We start from the raw sequence: 20,325 nt of genomic DNA on the forward strand, positions 1-20,325 counted from the left end.
TAAAAATGGAATTTAGAAGGAAAAAGTCAGTTTTATTGTTGAAGGATATTTGGCCGCACTGTGAAACTCCAAGACTGTGTTCATAAAATTGACTTTGCATCAAGGTGTGGAGCTAGTGACTAATTGATAAGAATTAGCCATAGAGCTATGGAAGGCCCATGGGGATTGGTAGAGAGACACACAGGACGTAATGGAGAAGAACTTAGACATTCACAAGGTTTTATTGATCTGAGACATATGTAGAGAGACAAGCTTGCTGGGTCTTCAGCAAAAAAGGAAATCATAGAGCCATTTCTCTGCCACCTCTTTGATCCATCAGGTTTTCACCGTGAGGTTTTCACTGGGCTATCTGACAACTTAGAAAAAAGCAACATTTACCTTTCAGTAAAGAATAGAGGAAATAGATGTAGAAGTAGCAAATGGTGATTAGGAAGGTTTAAAGGCATGTTCAGTATTTGGGTTGAGATACGGGAAGCTAGGTGAGATTTGAACACAGAGATACCCAATATGTTCATACAGATGTTAGTAAAGAGAACAGCATATTAAGGGCAATAATGGAAAGGCTGAGTCAAAGTTTGTAAGAGCCAACATGGTTAGGTGTCTTCACCAGTAAAATCTAAATCAAATTAATGTCGCTGTAGTCCAACTGTATTTTTCCAATCATATCCCCAGTGTAGAAACTAAATAACATCAATTTCTCATACTGGTTTTAACATCTTCAATCTTTTGCATAAATGGTTGACATGAATATTTATTATTATTATCTGGGAGGAAAATTTGAAAATTTTCAAGAAAATTTATCCTGTATAGTTATATTAGAGTTTCTAAGAGAAAATCAAGGGAATAGTTTACAAAGGAAAGAAAAGGTTGTTTTTTCCGATTAATATCATGCCGTATAACACTCATACTACATTTTAGTATGAATGGTACAGAGTGCCACCTCGTCCAATGAATGGAAGAAGCTATTATTCTACCATAAAATGACATGAAAAATAGCAAGCCTCCCGGAGGAATTTAGAAAGTCATAAAGGTGTGGATGACATTCTGTAACATGGCTTAGCAAAAAAAAAAAAAAAAAAGTTACAGAAATTATGGAACTGAAGTCTAACGCCAAATAGCAGCAGATATTCTTCTTCAGTGAAAGAATCATTTTCCAGAGATTTACCTCCAGCCATGCAATGACTTTAGGTAATAATGCTACATTATTACCAGTTGAACTTAAGAGTCACTTGAATTTGCTCTCTCTCACACACACGCTCATATACAGGATTTCTAACTTAAAAAGCATAGAATGGTGTGAGAAATCCTTCTTTATATGTATTGCTTTTATTGGTTAATATATAAAAAAAAACTGCCTTGGCCTGTGATAGGGTAGAGTAGAGCTAGGCAGAGAAAACTAAACTGAATGCTGGGAGAAAGAAGGTGGAGTCAAGAGATGTCATGTAGCTTCCAGAGAAGAAAGACAAAAACTGCCAGTTGGAACCTTGTCGGTAGGCCATGAACCTTGTGGTGAAGTATAAAATAAGAGAAATGAGCTAATTTAATGTGTAAAAGCTTGCGAGAAATATGCCATAGTGATTTGCCAAGCAGTAATTTAATTAGTACAGATTCTGAGTGGTTATTTTAGGAGGCTGAACAGCTGGGAACTAACAAATGGTCTCCTACTACAATATAATAATGATTTCTTGGGTTCCAAGAAACAACTGCATGCTTAAAGTATTTCTCACATTAATATTGCTTCAGTGATTCCATGTCTTGGACTGAAAGTGTCACTGGTGATAATCTAAAAGCATATGTTGACTGTGTACAAAAGTAAATATAAATACTTTTAATACCTGAGCACCATGAGAAAAATCAGTCAAGTAGTTCTCAAGATCTTTACAATTAATAGCATGAGTTGCCATTTATAAATTACCTTGTAAAAATGACTATGAAAACAAATAAATAGAAATGCAGAGATGAATCAGACCTATTTAACCACAAGGCTGACGACCCATGAAACTTTTACAGACTCCAAGAAGTTTTGTAGCTCAGTACCATCTAAAACCAGATAAATACAGGAATATATAACATATAAAAACTAGATTGCACAGAGATTTTTAATAACATAGTTAGCAAAATAAATTTTAACATTTTTATAGAGAAATGAGCTCAGGGACACAAAACTGTACAGGTCATTGAACATCAGGGTGTGATCACACACAGTTACTTCAGGTGTCAAACGAGAGTAAGTATCCAAAAACAGAATATTGACAAGATTCCTGGCCTGTTTCTGTAGAAGTATGTTCATTTAATGATACCTTAAGTAAACACTGCATGAGCTTTGGCAAACTCATTATTATAGATACAAGCTTTCTGTTTATCTATTAATTCATCTTGCAATAATTATTAAAATATAATATAAAGTAATTTATCAAGCCAAAATATTGTATTTAACTTAGGAATCATTGATATTTTATATATTGTCTGTGGAATAAACAAAACATCTTTGAAAAGAAATCATTCATCTCGAGAGGAATGTGATTTTAATTTACAAGCTTACTCATCTAAAAAGAAAAGCTAGACAGTAACCCTTTTTAAAAGTCATGCTAGTTATGGAATTTTATGGGATATGAAAGTTCTGTAATAAAGTAGGTGTGGAGAGAAAGGGTGTAGCATATTTTTGCCAGGTTTCCTTGCTTCATGATATATTATTTTGTTCCAACTCCAGGACTCAATAAAAAAAGAAACTTTGGAATGTAAAAGAGATGGGAAACGTAAAAGCTATTTAAAAATTAAAATATCTGGAAATGTCGCTAAAATATATAAATGAGTGTGCACAGTACGGGGTGTTCTCTCTTGTCTATTGTACACTGGCTGCTTCCAACAGGAGGTCCATCCCTACTTTCCTGCTATAGTGTAAGAGTCATGGAGAGAAGAAGCCTCTCTTGTGCTCTTTTCTCTACTCATCTCTTACCAGCCCCTTAACAACATCTCGTGTTTAAGATAATGCAATTAGAGTATGTGATATGTGACCAATCGGCTAGAGTTGATCTTCAGAAAGAAGGTTAGATAGATAAATTATCTAGTTTTCACTCTCGTATTAAAGATATAGACAAGTCTTTAACTAGTAAAATTCCCCCTTCCCCATAAAGTTGGTTGCTCTGGAGTTAATGAACAAATCTAAAAGTTCTCAAAAGATTAAAGGCTCTAGGAATAGTCAGTGAACAAGCAAAAGACACCAGCCATTTAAGAAGTAGAGCTCCAAAGCAGAGTCACCAAACAATTACATCTCACAATGTGAGATAGCAACACAGACACGGAGAAAAATGTATATAAGTAATGCTTCAAAATATATTTTAAAAAGGAACAAATTTCAGAACTATACATTCAACCTAAAACTGAGGATATATGTCCTATGTTTTATCTTATATAAAAATATCAGTTTTTCAGTATTGCATGTTTGTTTTTCTTGTTTTAAAAGTATTAGGTAGAAATAAACACTATCTTCTAAATGCTTAGCTTAAGATAGCCAGAATGATTAATGTCTAAGTTTGCGTGTTTGGCATCAAACTAGGAAAAGAATAGAGGAAGCCAGAGAGGAGGAGAAAGGGTGGTGAACATCTGGGGTGGTTGCTTTTCTCTGAACAGGAAAAAGGTCATATCCCACCCAGTGAGAAGAAGTGACCTTCTGAAAAATGTAAGTGATCTTGTTTGACCTATGACACTAGCATGAAGGTGACCTCTGCTGCTGACCTGCAGTGTGTGTTTCTTGTTAGAAAAAGTGAGAGAGCTGTTCTCTGCCATAAAAGAATGTGAGGAACAGGAAGGTGCTGAGAGGCAGAGGAAAAGGAGCAGAGCAAGAGAGTTCACAGAAGCTGTGAAAAATGGAGTGCTGGATTCGTCGTGCCCTGAAAGTACTAGGTAGAAAGGCATATAAATAGCGTTCAAGGAGTCATCTCCAGGTATGCATGCACATGGCACTCTGGAGCCTGTGAAGATCATGACTGCTTCTCCAATCTATTTATAAATAAATAGCATTCATATGATCGAAAATGAGGCATTGTAGATACGTTTCTAACCGCCCAAATTATTAGACTCCAACGTGAGACTCTGCAGATTGTGTTAATTCGACTTTCAGTGTTTTGCATAAACAGATGAAAATATCAAGTGGATGTCTTTCATCCACTTGACAGGCTCCCTGAACACTTTATAAAATAAGTGGGCTCTCTGCCCAATTAACTGAAAACCCCTATACTGCAGAATAAATGAATGCATACTGTATATGCCTTCTTGACCTACAGAATCTCTTAACATTCATTTCATCTTTTAAAGTCTCTTTCATCCTTTTTTCTTTCTTAGCTCTTTCTGTTCTCTCTGCTCCCTTGGGGTCATCATAGAAACCCACTCTGTGAGTTCATAGAACAGCTGTGGAAGGGAAGAGCTGGACTATATACAGTTCACAGTCCCAGGCAGGGAGATTGTGGGTGTGATCTCAAATCTACTGACGAAGAAAAACTAAAGTCATTCAATAATTTGATTAGGTTACTGGGAAGCAGTGGTAATATCAGAAGGCTTGCAGCATGCATATTGTTATGGAAACACAGGGAGATTCACAGCTCAAGATTTCCCAGGCACTGGAGTGTTGTTTCAGGTTATTTCATATTAAAAGTCTTATTTTTTACTTACTGCTTATGTGTCATATATTCTGATTATGTATTTCAAATGTCTATTTTTAAACATTCAAAGGACCAGGCCTTTTTATAGTGCCATGAAATCAAAAGATAATTTTTTTAAGAAGCCACCTTCAGGGAGGGAGATGAACAGTTATTGGAGTTGTTATAATAGAGATAAAAATTGATAGGCCTCCTCTATTGCTACTGCTGAGATATTCTTTCAAAACATAAAGTACTCTTGTTGCTTTTTAATTTAATGAAATATTCAATACAAAAAAATCAAGTCTAGCTAGTGACTTACGCTAAGGGTGAAAAGAATTCAGATCACAATTTCTTTCCTCCCACTTTCTCTGAGAATTCATCTTGTAGCCATTGCTTCCTTGTTCTTTGGCTGGTTGGTTGATTGGTTGTTTGACTGGTTTTGAAGCAAAGTCTCACTATATTGCAATGGGTGGCATGGGTCTGGTTATGTAGACTAGGTTTACCTCAGACTCTCAGAGGTCCACCTGCTTCTGCCTCCCAAGTACTGGAATTAAAATTGCTTACCACCATTCCCAACCATGAAGCAGTCTGAAAGCCAAGTGAGACACTTGCCAGTCAGTAGTCAAATTCCAACCTAATATTAAGGAAATGGGATACAACAATGAAAACGTCTTACTGGTGACTCACTGACATTCAGCCACAACTCGTCAGAACTCACCCATCATCTCTCCAGGCTTTGTCTACCAAGTCTTTTCTTCAACTTTTTTTTTTGCTATCCTGCTTCCCTCTGTAAGAAGGCAGATAACAGTTTTTTAAAAAAGTAACCCTCTTAAGAATTCTGATCTCCAAAATATATAAAGAACTCAAAAAATTAGCCATCAAAATTCTAAATAACCCAATCAAAAAATGGGTTACTGAACTAAACAGAAAATTCTCAACAGAAGAATGTCAAATGGCCAAAGATATTTAAGGAGATGTTCAACATCCTTAGCCATCAGGGAAAGGCAAATCAAAACAACCCTGAGATATCATCTTACACCTGTCAGAATGGCTAAGATCAAAAATACCTATGATTGTGTGGAGGGCCGCAACCACATTCTCCATTACTTTAAGGGGCAGAGGCATATTGATCTCTGTGACTTCAAGGGACAGAGGTAGAGATTGACCTCTGTGACCTCAAGGTGTGGCAGTACACACCTTTAATCCCAATGCCTGGGAGGCAGAGACAGATCTCTGTGAATTCAAGGTGTTGTAGCACATGCCTTTAATCCCAGCATTGGGGAGACAGAGACAATGGGACTATAATGCGCATGTGCTTGGTAACTTTCCACTGCTGCATCCCTGCCTACTCCCGAGGTGTCATCTGGGTTGATGGGCAGCGGACCAATCCAAGAGTGACACGTCCGAAGCGAGGACTGTTTCCTATATAAGGGATGGGTTCCCCTCATTCTGGGTCTCCGCTTTGGAAGCTTATGCTCTCTCTCTCAAGACGCATTAAAGCTTTTCTGCAGAAGGATTCTAAGTGTGCAGCGTCGTTCTTGCTGGCGAGACGGTAGCGCGGGACATGATTGTTTATGCTGGAGAGGATGTGGCGTTTTATTCCCACATTCATTGCTGGTGGGAATAAAAACTTGTACAAACACTTTGGAAATCAGTGTGGTGATTTCTCAGGTAATTGGGAATCAGCCTACCTCAGGATCCAGCAATACCACTCTTGGGCATATACTTAAAAAGTGCTGTATCATACAACAAAGGTATTTATTCAACTATGTTCATAAGCAGCCTCATTTGTAATAGCCAGAACCTGGAAACTACCTAGATGCCCCTCAATCAAAGAATGGATAAAGAAAATGTGGCACATTTACATATTGGAGTACTACTCAGAAGTCAAAAAAATAATGGCATCTTGAAATTTGCACGCAAATGGATGGAATTAGAAAACAATATTCTGAGTGAGGTAACCCTCACCCAAAAGGATGAATATGGTATGTATGAACTCATAAGTGGATACTAGCTATAAACAAAGGACATTGAGGCTAGAGTTTACAATCTTAGAGAAGCTAAGTAATAAGGTGAACCCAAAGGAAAACATATATAGATCCATCTGGAAATTGGAAACAGACAAGATCTTCTGATAAAACTGGGAGCATGGTGATGGGGGAGAAGGGAGGGTAGAAGGGGAAGAGAAAGGGAGAGGGTTGAGGAGAACTTGAGTGAATGGGATAGTCAAGATGGAGGAAGGATAGAGATGAGAGCAAAGAAAGAGATATCTTGATTGAGGGAACCATTGTAGGGTTAGCAGACACCAGGCTCTAGAGAAATTTCCAAGAATCCACAAGGATGACCCCGGCTGAGACCCTAAGCAATAGAGGAGAGGGCCCACCCAATCTTGACTTTCCCTGTAGTCAGACTGATGAATATCTTAAATATCACCATAGAACCCTCATCCAGAAACTGATGGAAACAGAGGCAGAGACCCACATTGAAGCACTGGACTGAGATCCCAAAGTCCAGTTGAAGAGTAGAAGAAATAAGAATATGAGTAAAGAGGTCAAGACCATGAAGGGTTCACCCACTGATACAGTTTACCTGACTAATAGGAGTATACCAACTCCAACCAGAGTGGGAAGGAACAAGCGCAGGACCAAACTAGTCCCTCTGAATGTGATTGACAGTTGAATTTCTGGGATAGACTGAGGGGTCACTGGCAGTGGCATTAGGATTTATCCCTACTACATGTACTGACTTTTAGGGATCCTATTTTTTTGGATGTATACCTTGCTCAGTCTAGATATAGTAGGGAAGGCCTTGAGCCTTCCACAAAGCAATGTACTTTACCCTCTCTGAATATTGGATAGTTGTGAAGTGGGAGGTTATATGGAGGAAATGGGATGAGAGTGCAGAGTAGGAACTTGGATTGGTATTTTTTTTTTAATCTAATAAATTTTTTAAAAGAGGAGAAACAGAAATTTTCAATAAATTCAAATGGGTGAGCATGACTTTATCCCAGGATGACGTATGGTCACAAACAGGTTTCCTACTATTGTGTGGGGAGGGAGGAAAGTTGATCGCATGGATCATGTGGAACGTCCTTCTGTGTATATGTTGTTTTTATTGGTTAATGAATAAAGAAACTGCATGGATCTATGACAGAGAAAAATAGAGCTAGGTTGGAAAGCTAAACTGAATGCTAGAAGAAAGAAGGCAGAGTCAGTGAGATGCCACGTAGCCACCTGCAGGAGACAGATGTACTAGAACCTTGCTGGTAAGCCACAACCATGAGTCGATACACAGATTAATAGAAATGGGTTAATTTAAGATACGAGTTAACCAGAAATAGGCTTAAGCTATTGACCAAACAGTGTTGCAATTTAAAAAAAAAATTCTGGTTTAAAAATATGATAAGACAGGAAAGAAAAAAGAGTTATTTAAAACAAGAATTAAGGATCATCTGCACATTCCTCTGTATTTTATCTTTCCCTGATAGGTGAAAATGAGAACTGATGCTGTGAGCATTAGCCTAATACACTTTCTGTGTGTGCACACAGATTAAGAGTGCATGGCGAAAACCTGTTGGATCAATTCCTTTTCACCTGATTAATGAGTGATAGTTATGGTGTAAACCTTGCGCTGTTTTAGTTATTTCCTTTGGCTCACACGGGTACCTAAAATAAATCTCAATATTATTTTCAATTTTACAGTAAGAAAATCACTTCAAAATTACACACAGATGCACACACTCGCAGACATAGTTGATCTGGAACACAAGATCTGGAATTGTAAATGGAGACATGCTTTTGCATTGAGACAAGCTATGAATTAATCATTCATAACTGAATGTGTGAAGGTACATCAGCAATTTAGTTTTCTACTGTGTCAGAGTGAACGCACGCAGAACTTTCTATGGATTATTCTCGACTTTTCGTATCTTTCTGTAGAAGAAATATTCCAGGTAATATAGGTCAACAGCATTATAAGTAAATGCATGGGCTAAAAAATGAAGTATAATTTTAAAGATTGCTTTTATTTTCTAATTCAGCATAATAATAAAGGCATAAAAATCAAGGAACCTTATTTTTCCAGGAAGTCATACATTTTAAATATTTAAATATTAATAAAATAATCTTTATGATAAAAACAAGAAAAGCATTTTGTTTCTTCAAAGAAACTTTAAAGGTGATTTGAGGACTATGTAAGTTATAATATTTTGTTTTAATTACTCACTTCTATTACCTTGCTGTATTGCTTTTTACATCATTCTGAACTGAATTGTAATCAAAACTTTTGACATACACTGACACTGACTTCATAAAAATATCAAGTTTTGACAATTTTAGGAGACTTTCCTAATTCCATACCAATAAATGGAAGGGTTTTAAGTTTCAGTGGCGGAAAGGAAGTGAGACTTCAGTTATATGAATCTAGGATAACTTCATTCATGGATCAAAAAAGACCTCGTGGGGCTTGCAAAATCTTTATTATTTTCAAGCTACAAGAAATGGTTTGATGGAGAGGTGGATGACAGGAAACATATCCTTCTTGATCACTTGGATTCTTTCCAGCTGTTAGACTTTCATGCAAACAAAATTTTCCCAAGTCCTCTTTGTCCTGGAACCCAAATTACCTTAGAATAAGACTGATTTTTTAATTCAAATAGAGAAATTTTTTGTTACCTAGTTTAAAAGGTAATATGATTCATAATACTACTCAGAATTATAAATTCTACAAATGGTTCAATTTTAAGATTTGATTATCACAATTGAAGTTTTCACCTACTATTTTAAAATGCACTAATTCTTATAGAGTTAACAATGGTCCCTAAACTAAGATTTCTGCTTTACTGTGTTAAGTAACCCACATTAGAAAAGTCAATAGGTTAATTTATATACCAAGTATATAAAATAATATCAAACATGTTATGATCATCATGAGAAAGTAAATGAATTTTGCATAAAGTAGTTAATCATTTTAAGTGTCAAAGTCAAAATCATGAGAAATGGAGGCATTAAACACACAGATGTAGTGAATTTTGAGATTAAAAGTTATATATCATAAAACTTATTCCAATTAAAATAATTATGAAATGATCCTCAAAGAGAACATATATTTTTAAATTTTGTACTTATGAATTTCTCCTGTTGATAAAAAGACAATTATACAATGATGGTATGATTATATTTTTTACTTTACTGCAGCTTAGTCTAGTCACCTGGTTCTTAACAGCCTTCTTAAAAATAAAGACATAATTTATATTCCATCAAGACAGAGTCCTGTGGGGCTTTAAAATGTGGAAATTCTTGTTTGACATGACTTGTCTTCAAGCCAAGCCCATTTATTTGGTAGAAACCTTGAATCACAAATTTTATTATACAGTAAAAAGTTGAAAGAGACCTACACCTTCATTTCAAAGTACAGTTCAAAATTCTTTATTTAAAAGTGTCACTGGTGATAATGGTGGATAAAGAATAGTTTTATTTAACTGGACACATCAATTTAAAATCCAAAATAGTACGAGGTTAATCGACTGTTTTAAAGCTTGTGGGAAAGTTCTGAAGTAAGTCACTGAAGTACACACTGGTTTTTTAGAATGACATCTGTGGAGGAAAAGATAATAATTGCCAATCATAATTGTATCAAAATTAAAAAAATAGAAAATTTTCTCAAGTCATTGTTTCAATGACTCTATCTGCACATATAAGCATGGTCAAAGTTTAACACCTCCAGTTTCATCTGTTTTCCTGAGCTTCTGACTTGCTGCTGGTTAGACAGCTCAGGTGCCATGATTCCAGGGGTGCCTGTCAGTGAAGTCAGTGTCTGTGCCTTCAAATACATCCTAGAGATTGCAATCTGACCAGACAACCAAAACTCCCTCCTTTGTCTTCAACATCTGACCAATCAGTAAGACAGTTTGACGTGTTTATCTCTTATCTCTCTCGTCAATCTCAATTCTTTCTAATGTCTGATTTTACAATACAATTCCATTTTATTGCAAAGTTCTACCAGACTTTCAAAGAAGAATTAGCATAAATATTTCCCAAATTATTCAACAAAATAGTAACATAAGGAGCATTGCCGTGATCATTTTATGAGGCCTCAGTTACTCTGAAATCCAAACTACTTAAAGAATCAACAACAAAAAGCGAATTAGAGACCAATTTCTCTTATGATCATAGATGCAAAAATACTCAATGAAATACCTGCAAACGAAATCCAAGAACACACCAAAAAGAGCATTTTTGATCTAGTATGCTTCTCAGAGATACAGTAATGATTTTACAGATGAAAATAAGTCACTGTAATCCACCCTATAAATAAAATCAAAACAAAAACCATACCAAAACAAAAAACACACATGATCATCTCATTAGAAGCCTAAAAAGCCTTTGACAAAATCCAGCATCCCTTCACGATAAATGTTTGGGAGATATTAGAGATGCAAAATTTTGTTTTTAACTAAGACTCTTTCGTCCTATTTTATCCATAAAGACTCCAAGCTAGATGCCAGTGGGAAAACCTGTTAGCTCAGAGAGACAAAGAAAGCACCCAGGTGCTTCTTCCTCCACAATTATCCCAGAAGGAGCTCTTTCTTCAATGCCTTCTCACACAAATCTTTCCCAACATGATGTCCCTCCTTTCTATTTCCTGTGCATTTCTCTCCGTCCTTTTAACTTCCTCTTTCTATGCTTTTTCCTCTCAGTTGGTTATTTACTCATCTCTTGATCTCAGATTGATTTTATTTAATTGTGTTTATAATTCAAGCAGAAAGCTCTTGAATTAAAGGTGTATGATATGACTGAGTCACACCACAGACAGAAGCAAGTTTTTCCAATAAATTATAAAATCTTGGGTTCACAGTATGATCAAATATCCTGCAACAACAAGGGGCATTCATAATCATAATAAAAGCAACTTACACAAACCTATTGCCAACTACAAACTGAATGGAGAGAAACTCAAAGCAAATTCCACTAAAATTAGTAACAAGAAAAGTCTGTCTAGTCTCTCCATTTTTATACAATATAGCACTGAAAGTTTCAGTTAAAGCTATAAGACAACTGGAAGAGTTCAATGTATTAAAAATTGGAAAGGAAGAAATCAAAGCCTCACAAGTCACAGATGATATGATAGTATATATAAGTGACCTTAAAATTCTACTAAGAAACTCTTACAGCTAATAAACACTTTCAGCAAAGTTGCTGGAAATAAGATTAACTCAAAAAAATTCTATAGCCTTCTTATATACAAATGACAAACAGTCTGAGAAAGAAATCAGAATATTAATATATTTCACAGTAGTCTCAAACAATACAAAATGTCTTGGTGTAATTCTAAACAAGCAGTGAAAGATTTGTATGATAAAACTTCAAGACCTTGAATAAAAAAATTGGAGAAGATATCAGAAGATTGAAAGATCTCACATGCTTATGAATCAATAGTTTTAATGTAATAAAAATGGTGATCCTACCAAACCAATCTAGAAATTAGAAGAAATTCCAATAAAATTACAACAAAATTCCTTACTGTCCTTAAAAGGATAATTCTCTACTTCATAGGGAAAAACAAAAAAACCATGATGGCTAAAACCAATCTTGAGTAATAAATGAACTGCAGGATGTCCCACCATCTCTGATTTCAAGCTGTAGTACAGAGCTGTAGTAATAAAACCCACATGGTATTGACATAACAAGAGATATATTGACAAACAGAATAAAACTGAAGACCCAGACATAAATCCACATCCATTGGAGTCCTAATATCCATAATATATAAGGAACCCAAGAAACTTGTTATTATAAAACCAAATAAAACAATTAAAAATGGAAAAACAGATCTAAATTGAGAACACTTAATATAAGAATCTCAAATGGCTTAGAAACCCTTAAGGAAATGCTCAACACATCCTTGGCTTCAGAGAATATGCAAATTCCTTTGAGATTCTATCTTGGCTAGATCAATAATACAAGTGACAGCTCATGCTGGACAGGGAAACACTCCTACATTGCTGGTTGAAGTACAAAATTGTATGGCCACCATAGAAATCAAAATGGAGAGTTCTCATAAAATTGGGAATTGATGTGCCTCCAGATTCAGCTATACCACATTTAGTATTCAAAGAACATTCCATCCTAACACAAAAATACTTGTTCAACCATGTTCGTTGTAGTTTTATTCATAATAGTCATACTGAAAACAATCAAGATGTTCCTCAACAAAACAATGGATAAAGAAGTGTGGTACATTGACAAAATGCCATATTACCTGGCCATATAAAAAATGATGTCATGAAATTTGCAGTCAAATTGATGGAAGTAGACAAAAATCACCCTGAGTGAGGGAACCCAGATCCAGAAAAACAAATATGCTGTGTATTTACTTTTAAGTGGATGCTAACCATTAAGTAAATGATAACCAAGCTATATATATATTTCATAGACCCAGAGTAAATTGGTAAAGTGGAGGAGACATGGTAGGTAAAAGGTATCTCTCCGTAAGGGGAACATAGAATAGGATTTATGGGGCCAGGTAGGAATGTCAATGCGTTGAGCAGGTGGGGATATGGAGGAAGAGAGTGTGGGAGAGAAAGCTGGAATTGAGGGGGGCACTTGGGAGGGGTATGGAAACTACAATAAATCAGTGAAAGGATTCCTAATGACATTCTGCTATACTCATAGATCTGTGCCCAATCCAGGCATCATTAGAGATGCTTTCTCTGGAAGCAGATGGGAAGAGATGCAGAAACCCATAATCAGACATGTGGAGAAAGAGTCTAAATTAAAATTTCTTCATCGAATCCCTGCCATCAAAGCTCAGGGAATCCTGCAGGATAGAAGGTGGAGAGTGTGTAAGAGCCAGAGGTGATGGAGGCCAACAGGAAAACAAGGCCCTCTGAGCCAACTGAGCAAGGCACACATGAACTCACAGAGCCTGAAGCAGCAACTCCGGCCCTACGTGGGTTTGTGTCAGGCCCTCTGTGTATAGATTATAGCTAGAAACTTAGGGTTTATATGGGACTCATAACTGTGAGAGGATGGAAGTCTCCGACACTGTTGTCTGCTCTTGGGACCCTTGTCCTTCTGCTGGGTTGTCATGTCCAACTTCGATATTATAGCTTTTGCCTCATCTTGTATTTTATTTTGTTGGATTTGGTTGTTATCTCTTAGAAGCCAGTTCTTTACTAAAGAGAGACAGAGAGAGAGAGTGGATCAAGAGGAAAAAGGAGTTGGAAAGAAACTGGGGAGAGTGGAGGGAGGAGAAGCGATAATTAGGATATATTGTATGAGAAAAGAAAGTATAAGAAAAAAATTAAAATCAACAAATAAAAGTTGTTACCCACTAGAGAGAAAACTATCTTCATAGTTGGCAGAAATAAAATTGATAATTCCCTCAATGTTATCTTTACAGGTTGCCAAATTAACACTGTATCCCTCTCTGTTTCTTGAGCTTCTAAAATGCATCACAGTAAAAATGCATCCTGTTCTGTCTGGAAGAAAAGCTTCCCTCATCCTGCTGAGTCTCAGGATTCCAGTCTCAGAATCTTCACAGGCTCAGTGCCAGTCTTCAGGAATAGCAGCTGCCATGAGTAAACATAGAGCATTAACGCTGAGGAACTTGGCACACTTTATATAGATCAAGTTTGGTTTTAATTTAAAGAATAATTTCATTTAGCAATGTTATTTAAACAAATGTAAAAACTCTCATAAGCACTCATATGCAATAAATGATCAAAGCTATGGCTATTTAGCTCCTATTTGCTAAAAATGCCAAGATAATATTTTTAGAAAAATTTCCATTCCATTCTTAGCTACAACCATAGAGGAAGACAGCCAGCAAAAAGGGAAGAAAAAAAATCAGTTTCTATCACTTTGCCAGAAATAAGCATATTTGCATACTCATTGGAAAAAATTTATATTTTCCCTTTAAATTAACATATAAATAACATAAATCAGTACTCAAAATACTGTTAAAACTTAATCAAATGAAATTTCCCTTTATTTCTTTGCTAGCATATGAAGTTATATTATCTTTTAGTATAAGATTTTGAATAATTACATTATATGATTACCATATTGGAAATACAGAGATAGCACTGTCCTTATTGTCATATATTTAACATATATATTATTTATAAAAGAAGATATAATTTCTATTTTTTAGTAAGGCAAGCTATAATAATATCCCATCAATGATATTATGAGTTATAAACCTAATGAATTAACAGGGCATAGTGGATTATTTTATAGTTGTGGTCTGATATACAGAGTGGGCTTCACTGTTCTAAATTCAGAGCAATGATAGAGTTCCACTTCTGTTGGCTCTAAGGATGAATCTGTTTTACCTCTCTTTCCAGCCTCTGGGTGCTGCCTACCTTTAAGGCTCTTGACTGCCTTTCACCTTCTGTAACAGCATACCTACACCACATCATTGTGACTCTTCTGCCTCCTTCTTTATCCTCTCCTAGTGCAGTAATTACACAAAGAACAGGCAATCTGTGGCAATCCCCATAGCTTATTAGCTAATTAGCACCTTAGTTCATCTACAGCTTTAGATTCTTCTCGCCTTCCTAGAGAGAAATATTCACAGGTTCTAGATATTAAAGCATAGGTATATTTGGCATCCATTACTTTGTCTCCCACCATAGGCAAAATAGCTGCCACTAAGAACATAAACAAATATGGGTTTTTGAATTACTAAGTGTGTTAAAGTGCCACCAAGAGAATAAGAGAGAAAATTCCAAGAGAGCATTGGTGTGGAAAGTCCTTCTCTCTATGTGTTGCTTTTATTAGTTACTGAATAAAGCTGTTTTAGCCAGAAGTTTGGCAAAATAGGGCAAGGCATGAGTTCTAAATAAATAGAGAAGGAGAAAGTAGGCAGAATTCCTGAGAAAGCAATGTACCCATCACAGGAGAAAGACATCTATGCTGGAGCCTTTGTTAGTAGGCCATGACATAATGGTGATGCACAGATTAATGAGTTAGTTTAGCATATAAGAGCTAGCTAGAAAGATGCTTAAGCTATTGGTCAAACAGTATTGCAAATAATATAGCTTCTGTGTTATTATTTTTAATCTGAGGAGCTGAAAGCAAAGTAACAGCTTCTGGATACAAATGGCACCCAATGTGACCAACTAAATACACTTAAAACCTGAGAGAGTTTGGGAAGGAATTCTAGACACAAAACACAGAGCTTAATGTAACTTCTTGCTCTGTTTGCTGGTGACAAGCAGAGGCACAGCTCCTTTAAAAAAGGTGTATAAAAATTGAGTGGCTTAAAAAAAAAACAGTGGCTTCCTGGTTTGCCATAAGAAAAGGCTCTGATTCTTTTTGGAAGTCTGGCTATGGAGCATTTAAATGGAGTTTGTGAGTAGAGTGCTACAACTTGCTTAATGACAATATAGACCCACTGTGTGCCTGAAAATTGGGGCAATATGCATACTCAGAGGCAGTGAACATGCCTCTGCCATGCTGGACTGTGTGGAGCCAACAGGCAAGACCACAGAGTTGGTCCTAGCGATGCTGTTTAGAAATTTAAATGTTCCTGGTCAGAAAAATATTACAGATATCCAATAAAGAGAGATTCAAATAAAAAGACCACTAAATGGGTCACAGTGTTGGATAAGTGTATGTAAGCTTGGGAGAGAAAAGAAAACGAGTAAAGAGACAGTAAAAGTAATATAAAAGAGAACAGTCATACATGAAAGGATTAAAGATAATAAAATAAATATTAAACTATTAAATTTGTAGAAAAAGTAATACAGTAAGAAAAATAATCACACAAAGACAGGATATATACAGAGTGTCTGGACTATGTATATTATTGTGCTCTCTTTGAGATTTTTGACTGTGTATGAGCTAAGTACAGAGAGATATTTCATTATACAGGCTGTTAAGCTAAACCAGTATATATACTTTAAAGGTATCTTGACTTCAAAATTTGGGTCTAAGGATATTTTGCTTTGGAAAAGAGGTTCTTCTTTTGTTTCCACAGACGATGAGAACCTATAGATTACTTCCAGACTAATGTGGTTTTATGGACCAAAACCAAAATTACTTTGTCCAACAAAAACCAGGAAACTGTTTGGAAAGTACTATGCCCAAATTCCATAGATGATTAGTTAGAAATGTTTGTTTACATTAAAAGGGGGATATGCTATAGTGATGAATACTTTGAATAAGTATGGATTTTAGTCTATTGATACAAATTTAATGTCAGTTTTGTTATATGTACATTTCTGCTCTTAATTAAGGTATTGTGTTTGTGCACCTCATTAAAAATGTAATTTGTAATTAAGAAATATAGGTTAATAGATAGTAATCTGTAATTATAAAGCTTGTAGTCATGTTAGTTAGGTTTTCTAGATATATAGAGATATATTTCAGTTAGCTAGATAATCTTCAAACCTTTAAAAGATATACATAATATGGCATTTAAAATGCTTTAAGGACTTAGAACTTTTCTTGACACTGAAACACATCTACTCCTGGCAGCATCAATCTACTTCAAGAGGATGATGGGCATTCAAAAAAACTCCTTATAAAGTTTTCTAGCCATTTGGTCAAGAAACTGCTCTTGCCTGGACTGCTTGACAGTATGCTGTATGAATTGGACATACAGGCCCCACAAAAAAAAAAATGACTGCTGAACTTGCCTAAAAGAACTACCAGACATTCTTCAGGACACAGAAGAAAGTGACTGACAAATTGCTGGTATAGGCAGATCTGTCTTTGAAATTTTCTGCTTCATGGGAAAGTCTGCTGGTTACTGTGAGCCTGTAGCTGTAGGTTGAAGATGGATGCCCTAACAGTACAGGACATTTTTGGGTGACTGTCCAGCCAGCTAGATGTCTCTGTCATTTCTATTGTTTTAGAAGTTGATTTCAATGCACTTCCTGTTTACTTAGGTAATATTATATCCTTCTGGAATTTTTGATGGAGTTGAAAAACAGATAGTTATAATTAGTTTTCCACAGTTATGATAAAAGATAAAGTATATGTAAATATTGTAACTGTAATTCTTGCTTAATACCTGTTTTCTATATGTAATTTTACTATGTTAAATTCAAAACTTTCCCCTTTTTGAACATAAAAGGGGAAATGGTGTGGAAAGTCCTTCTGTCTATGTGTTGCTTTTATTGGTTAATGAATAAAGCTGTTTTGACCAGTGGCTTAGTAGAATAGGGCAAGGTGGGAGTTCCAAGCAGATAGAGGAGGCCTTTTTTAACCTTTCCCAGTGCAGTGATTACACGAAACACAGGCAATCTGTGACAATTCCCATAGCTGATTAGCTAATTAGCAACTTAGTTCATCTACAACTTTAGATTCTTCTTGCCTTGATAGACAGATTCACAGGTCCTAGATATTAAAGCATAGGTATGTTTAGAGTCCATTATTTTTTTCTCTCATCATAGGCAAAATAGCTGCCACTAAGAGCATAACTAAATATGGGCTTTTGAATTATTAAGTTTACTAAAGAACCACCAAGAGAATAATGGAAATAAAAATAATTCAAGAGAGAATGAAAGCTCAATCTACAAAAGCTACTTTATGGCGAAGGGTAACTTTGCACTGGCATCTACTGACCTCCATTTTCAACTACCTAAAATAAGAGGAAAATCCAGGGAACATGATGCAGCACCTCTTTGTATTGCCTCTGCATTCAAAAATCAGGGAGAAATAAATGTTGATATTCAGCTGCCTTCCTCTTTCTCTCTTCCTACTCTTCTCAACCCCAATCCACAATGTGATGACACTTACATTTAGGGTGTATCTTTCTGTACTGGAGAGAATGGAGATGCAGTTAGACAGAGTTAAAATGGTCTAGAATGAAAACATCTACAATGAGAGAGTTAGGAGGAAAACATTAAGAATAAAGATGGAGTTAGAAAGGAAACATCAAGAATGAGAGCAGGAATAGAAAATACAAAAGAAGATTAAAGAAAATGATTAAAGAAAACCATCAAGAGGATCTTTTCCCCTAACCCCTTCAGATAGACATGTCTAGTATATGCTAATGCCATGAAATCCTTTTGAGCCCTGTGCTCTCTGGAGGCTGTTCCCCACAAGGCAGCAGTAGGAAATGGGAGCAATGTAAGAGCAGGGAGGTTTTTCTGTTTTGTTGCTTACTCCCTAGCAGGAGCATTTGGATGGGCTTTCAGGAGATAATAGCTGACAGCTAGGAATTAATCCTCAGTCCTACAACCACAGAGATGATTCTGCAAAAGGCATCAGTGAACTCAAAGACACCTTTGATTGTGCCTTTTTGCACCCTGGCATAGAGGAACCACCGAGGTGAGCCTTGAAAGGAAGTTGGTGATAATTTGTTACATAGCTGTGTAATGCAATGCAGAGAGCAACTGGAGTACAGTGAAAATAAAGAGAAAAGAAAACACGGGTGGATGTTTCTTGAGTATTTAACTCTAAGGTATTTAGAATCCTCGACAAATATAAAACAATAATCTTGTCATATAACAGATGTAAGTTATATAACTGAGTTATTCAATTTTATAAGCACAAATATAATTTATCATTGCAATTGGGAGAAACTACATAAAGAAGACTAAAGTGATGGATATGTTCTACCAAATGTATAGAGTAAATAGCTCATCTCAATGTTTTATCATTTCCTTAATTTTATGTTGATTTTATAATCATTGATCAGCTCAGTAAGCATCAAACATTTATCATCTCTTTTATCAGAAACTTAGCTTATCTAGAGGAATATTCTAATTGATATTTCAGTAAGCATAACTTTTGAGAGACAGTATTAGGTATTGTATTTTCTGAATACCCTGCAGTAACCAGTGCCAGGCAGAGTTCAATTCCATTAAATAAGACACATATCACTTTAATAGTAGCCCCCGGAAATAAATATCTAACTGCATCTATTATGGATGCATCTCACTAAGAGAGCTTCCAAGGAGAAAGGAACATATTAAACCAGTAGATCAGTGCTTTACTTCCACGGGGAAAAGAGTGAATGAGCAAGATCAGCTCCAATAGTGTACATCAGTCTTCTGACAGCGAGCCCAATTCTTCATCTACTTTTCTCGTCCCAACCCATTATTTCCCAAACCACAACTACAGATGCTGAGACAAGACAAACATTGATCTACCCCTACAAAAGAAAAGGATATATGCTAGTCTATGAACTATTCAATATTTAAGCCAAAAGCTGAGGAAGATACCTGGACACTTGACTCAAAGAAAAAGACTTATAGAATCTGAAGCAAAGAAGATCTAATGGTTAATCTATCTCAAACTACGTGGATTTCAAATAAGCTCAGATTTAAACCTATGAGTATGTGTTGTTAGTATATTTCAAGAGAAGTTAATTGAGAGGGAAAGATACACCCTAAATGTAAAGAGGTGCTTGCTCTACATTCCTGCTGCCAGTCATTCCTCACCATAATCCTAAATCATCTCAAACTATGAGTTAAAATGAATTCTTTCCTATATAGGTTGTTTTTGTCATGGTAATAATAAATTACTATTGGAAAAGGTTTTCCTCTCCAGTCAATATGATTGACATAGTTGTCTGGTCGCTATATCACTTTCTAGAGAAGGGTTCTAGACCCAAGGCCCATTATTATTCAACCAACCACAGATTCTGAAGATGGTGCTCAAACAACTAAATTTCCAAAGTATTTTTTTAAAAAATAAAAAATTAATTAGCCATGACAGTAAACAAAAAT

At 35.8% G+C, this 20,325-nt stretch overlaps 1 protein-coding gene across 6 annotated transcripts in view; it reads right to left on the reverse strand.

The window, feature by feature from the left end:
* The window catches only part of Agmo (alkylglycerol monooxygenase), a 273,840-nt gene that overhangs the window by 59,545 nt on the left and 193,970 nt on the right, over positions 1–20,325 (reverse strand). Inside the window, exon 13 of one of the 6 annotated variants that reach the window (XR_015004483.2) lies at positions 5,356–5,424. The exons of 3 other annotated variants lie outside the window; for them this stretch is intronic. Coding sequence is in view for 2 of the 3 variants with exons in the window: in XM_048415674.3 (XP_048271631.1) it covers positions 14,152–14,208 (57 nt within the window). In the remaining variant the exon portion in view is untranslated. Of the gene's footprint in view, positions 1–5,355; positions 5,425–10,039; positions 10,232–14,136; positions 14,209–20,325 lie in introns of those variants that run through there. 2 more of the 6 variants (XM_048415675.3, XM_048415674.3) reach the window with 2 other exon arrangements.

The sequence above is a fragment of the Myodes glareolus genome, chromosome 11, assembly GCF_982192425.1.
Source record: "Myodes glareolus chromosome 11, mMyoGla1.1, whole genome shotgun sequence".
NCBI lineage: Eukaryota > Metazoa > Chordata > Mammalia > Rodentia > Cricetidae > Myodes > Myodes glareolus.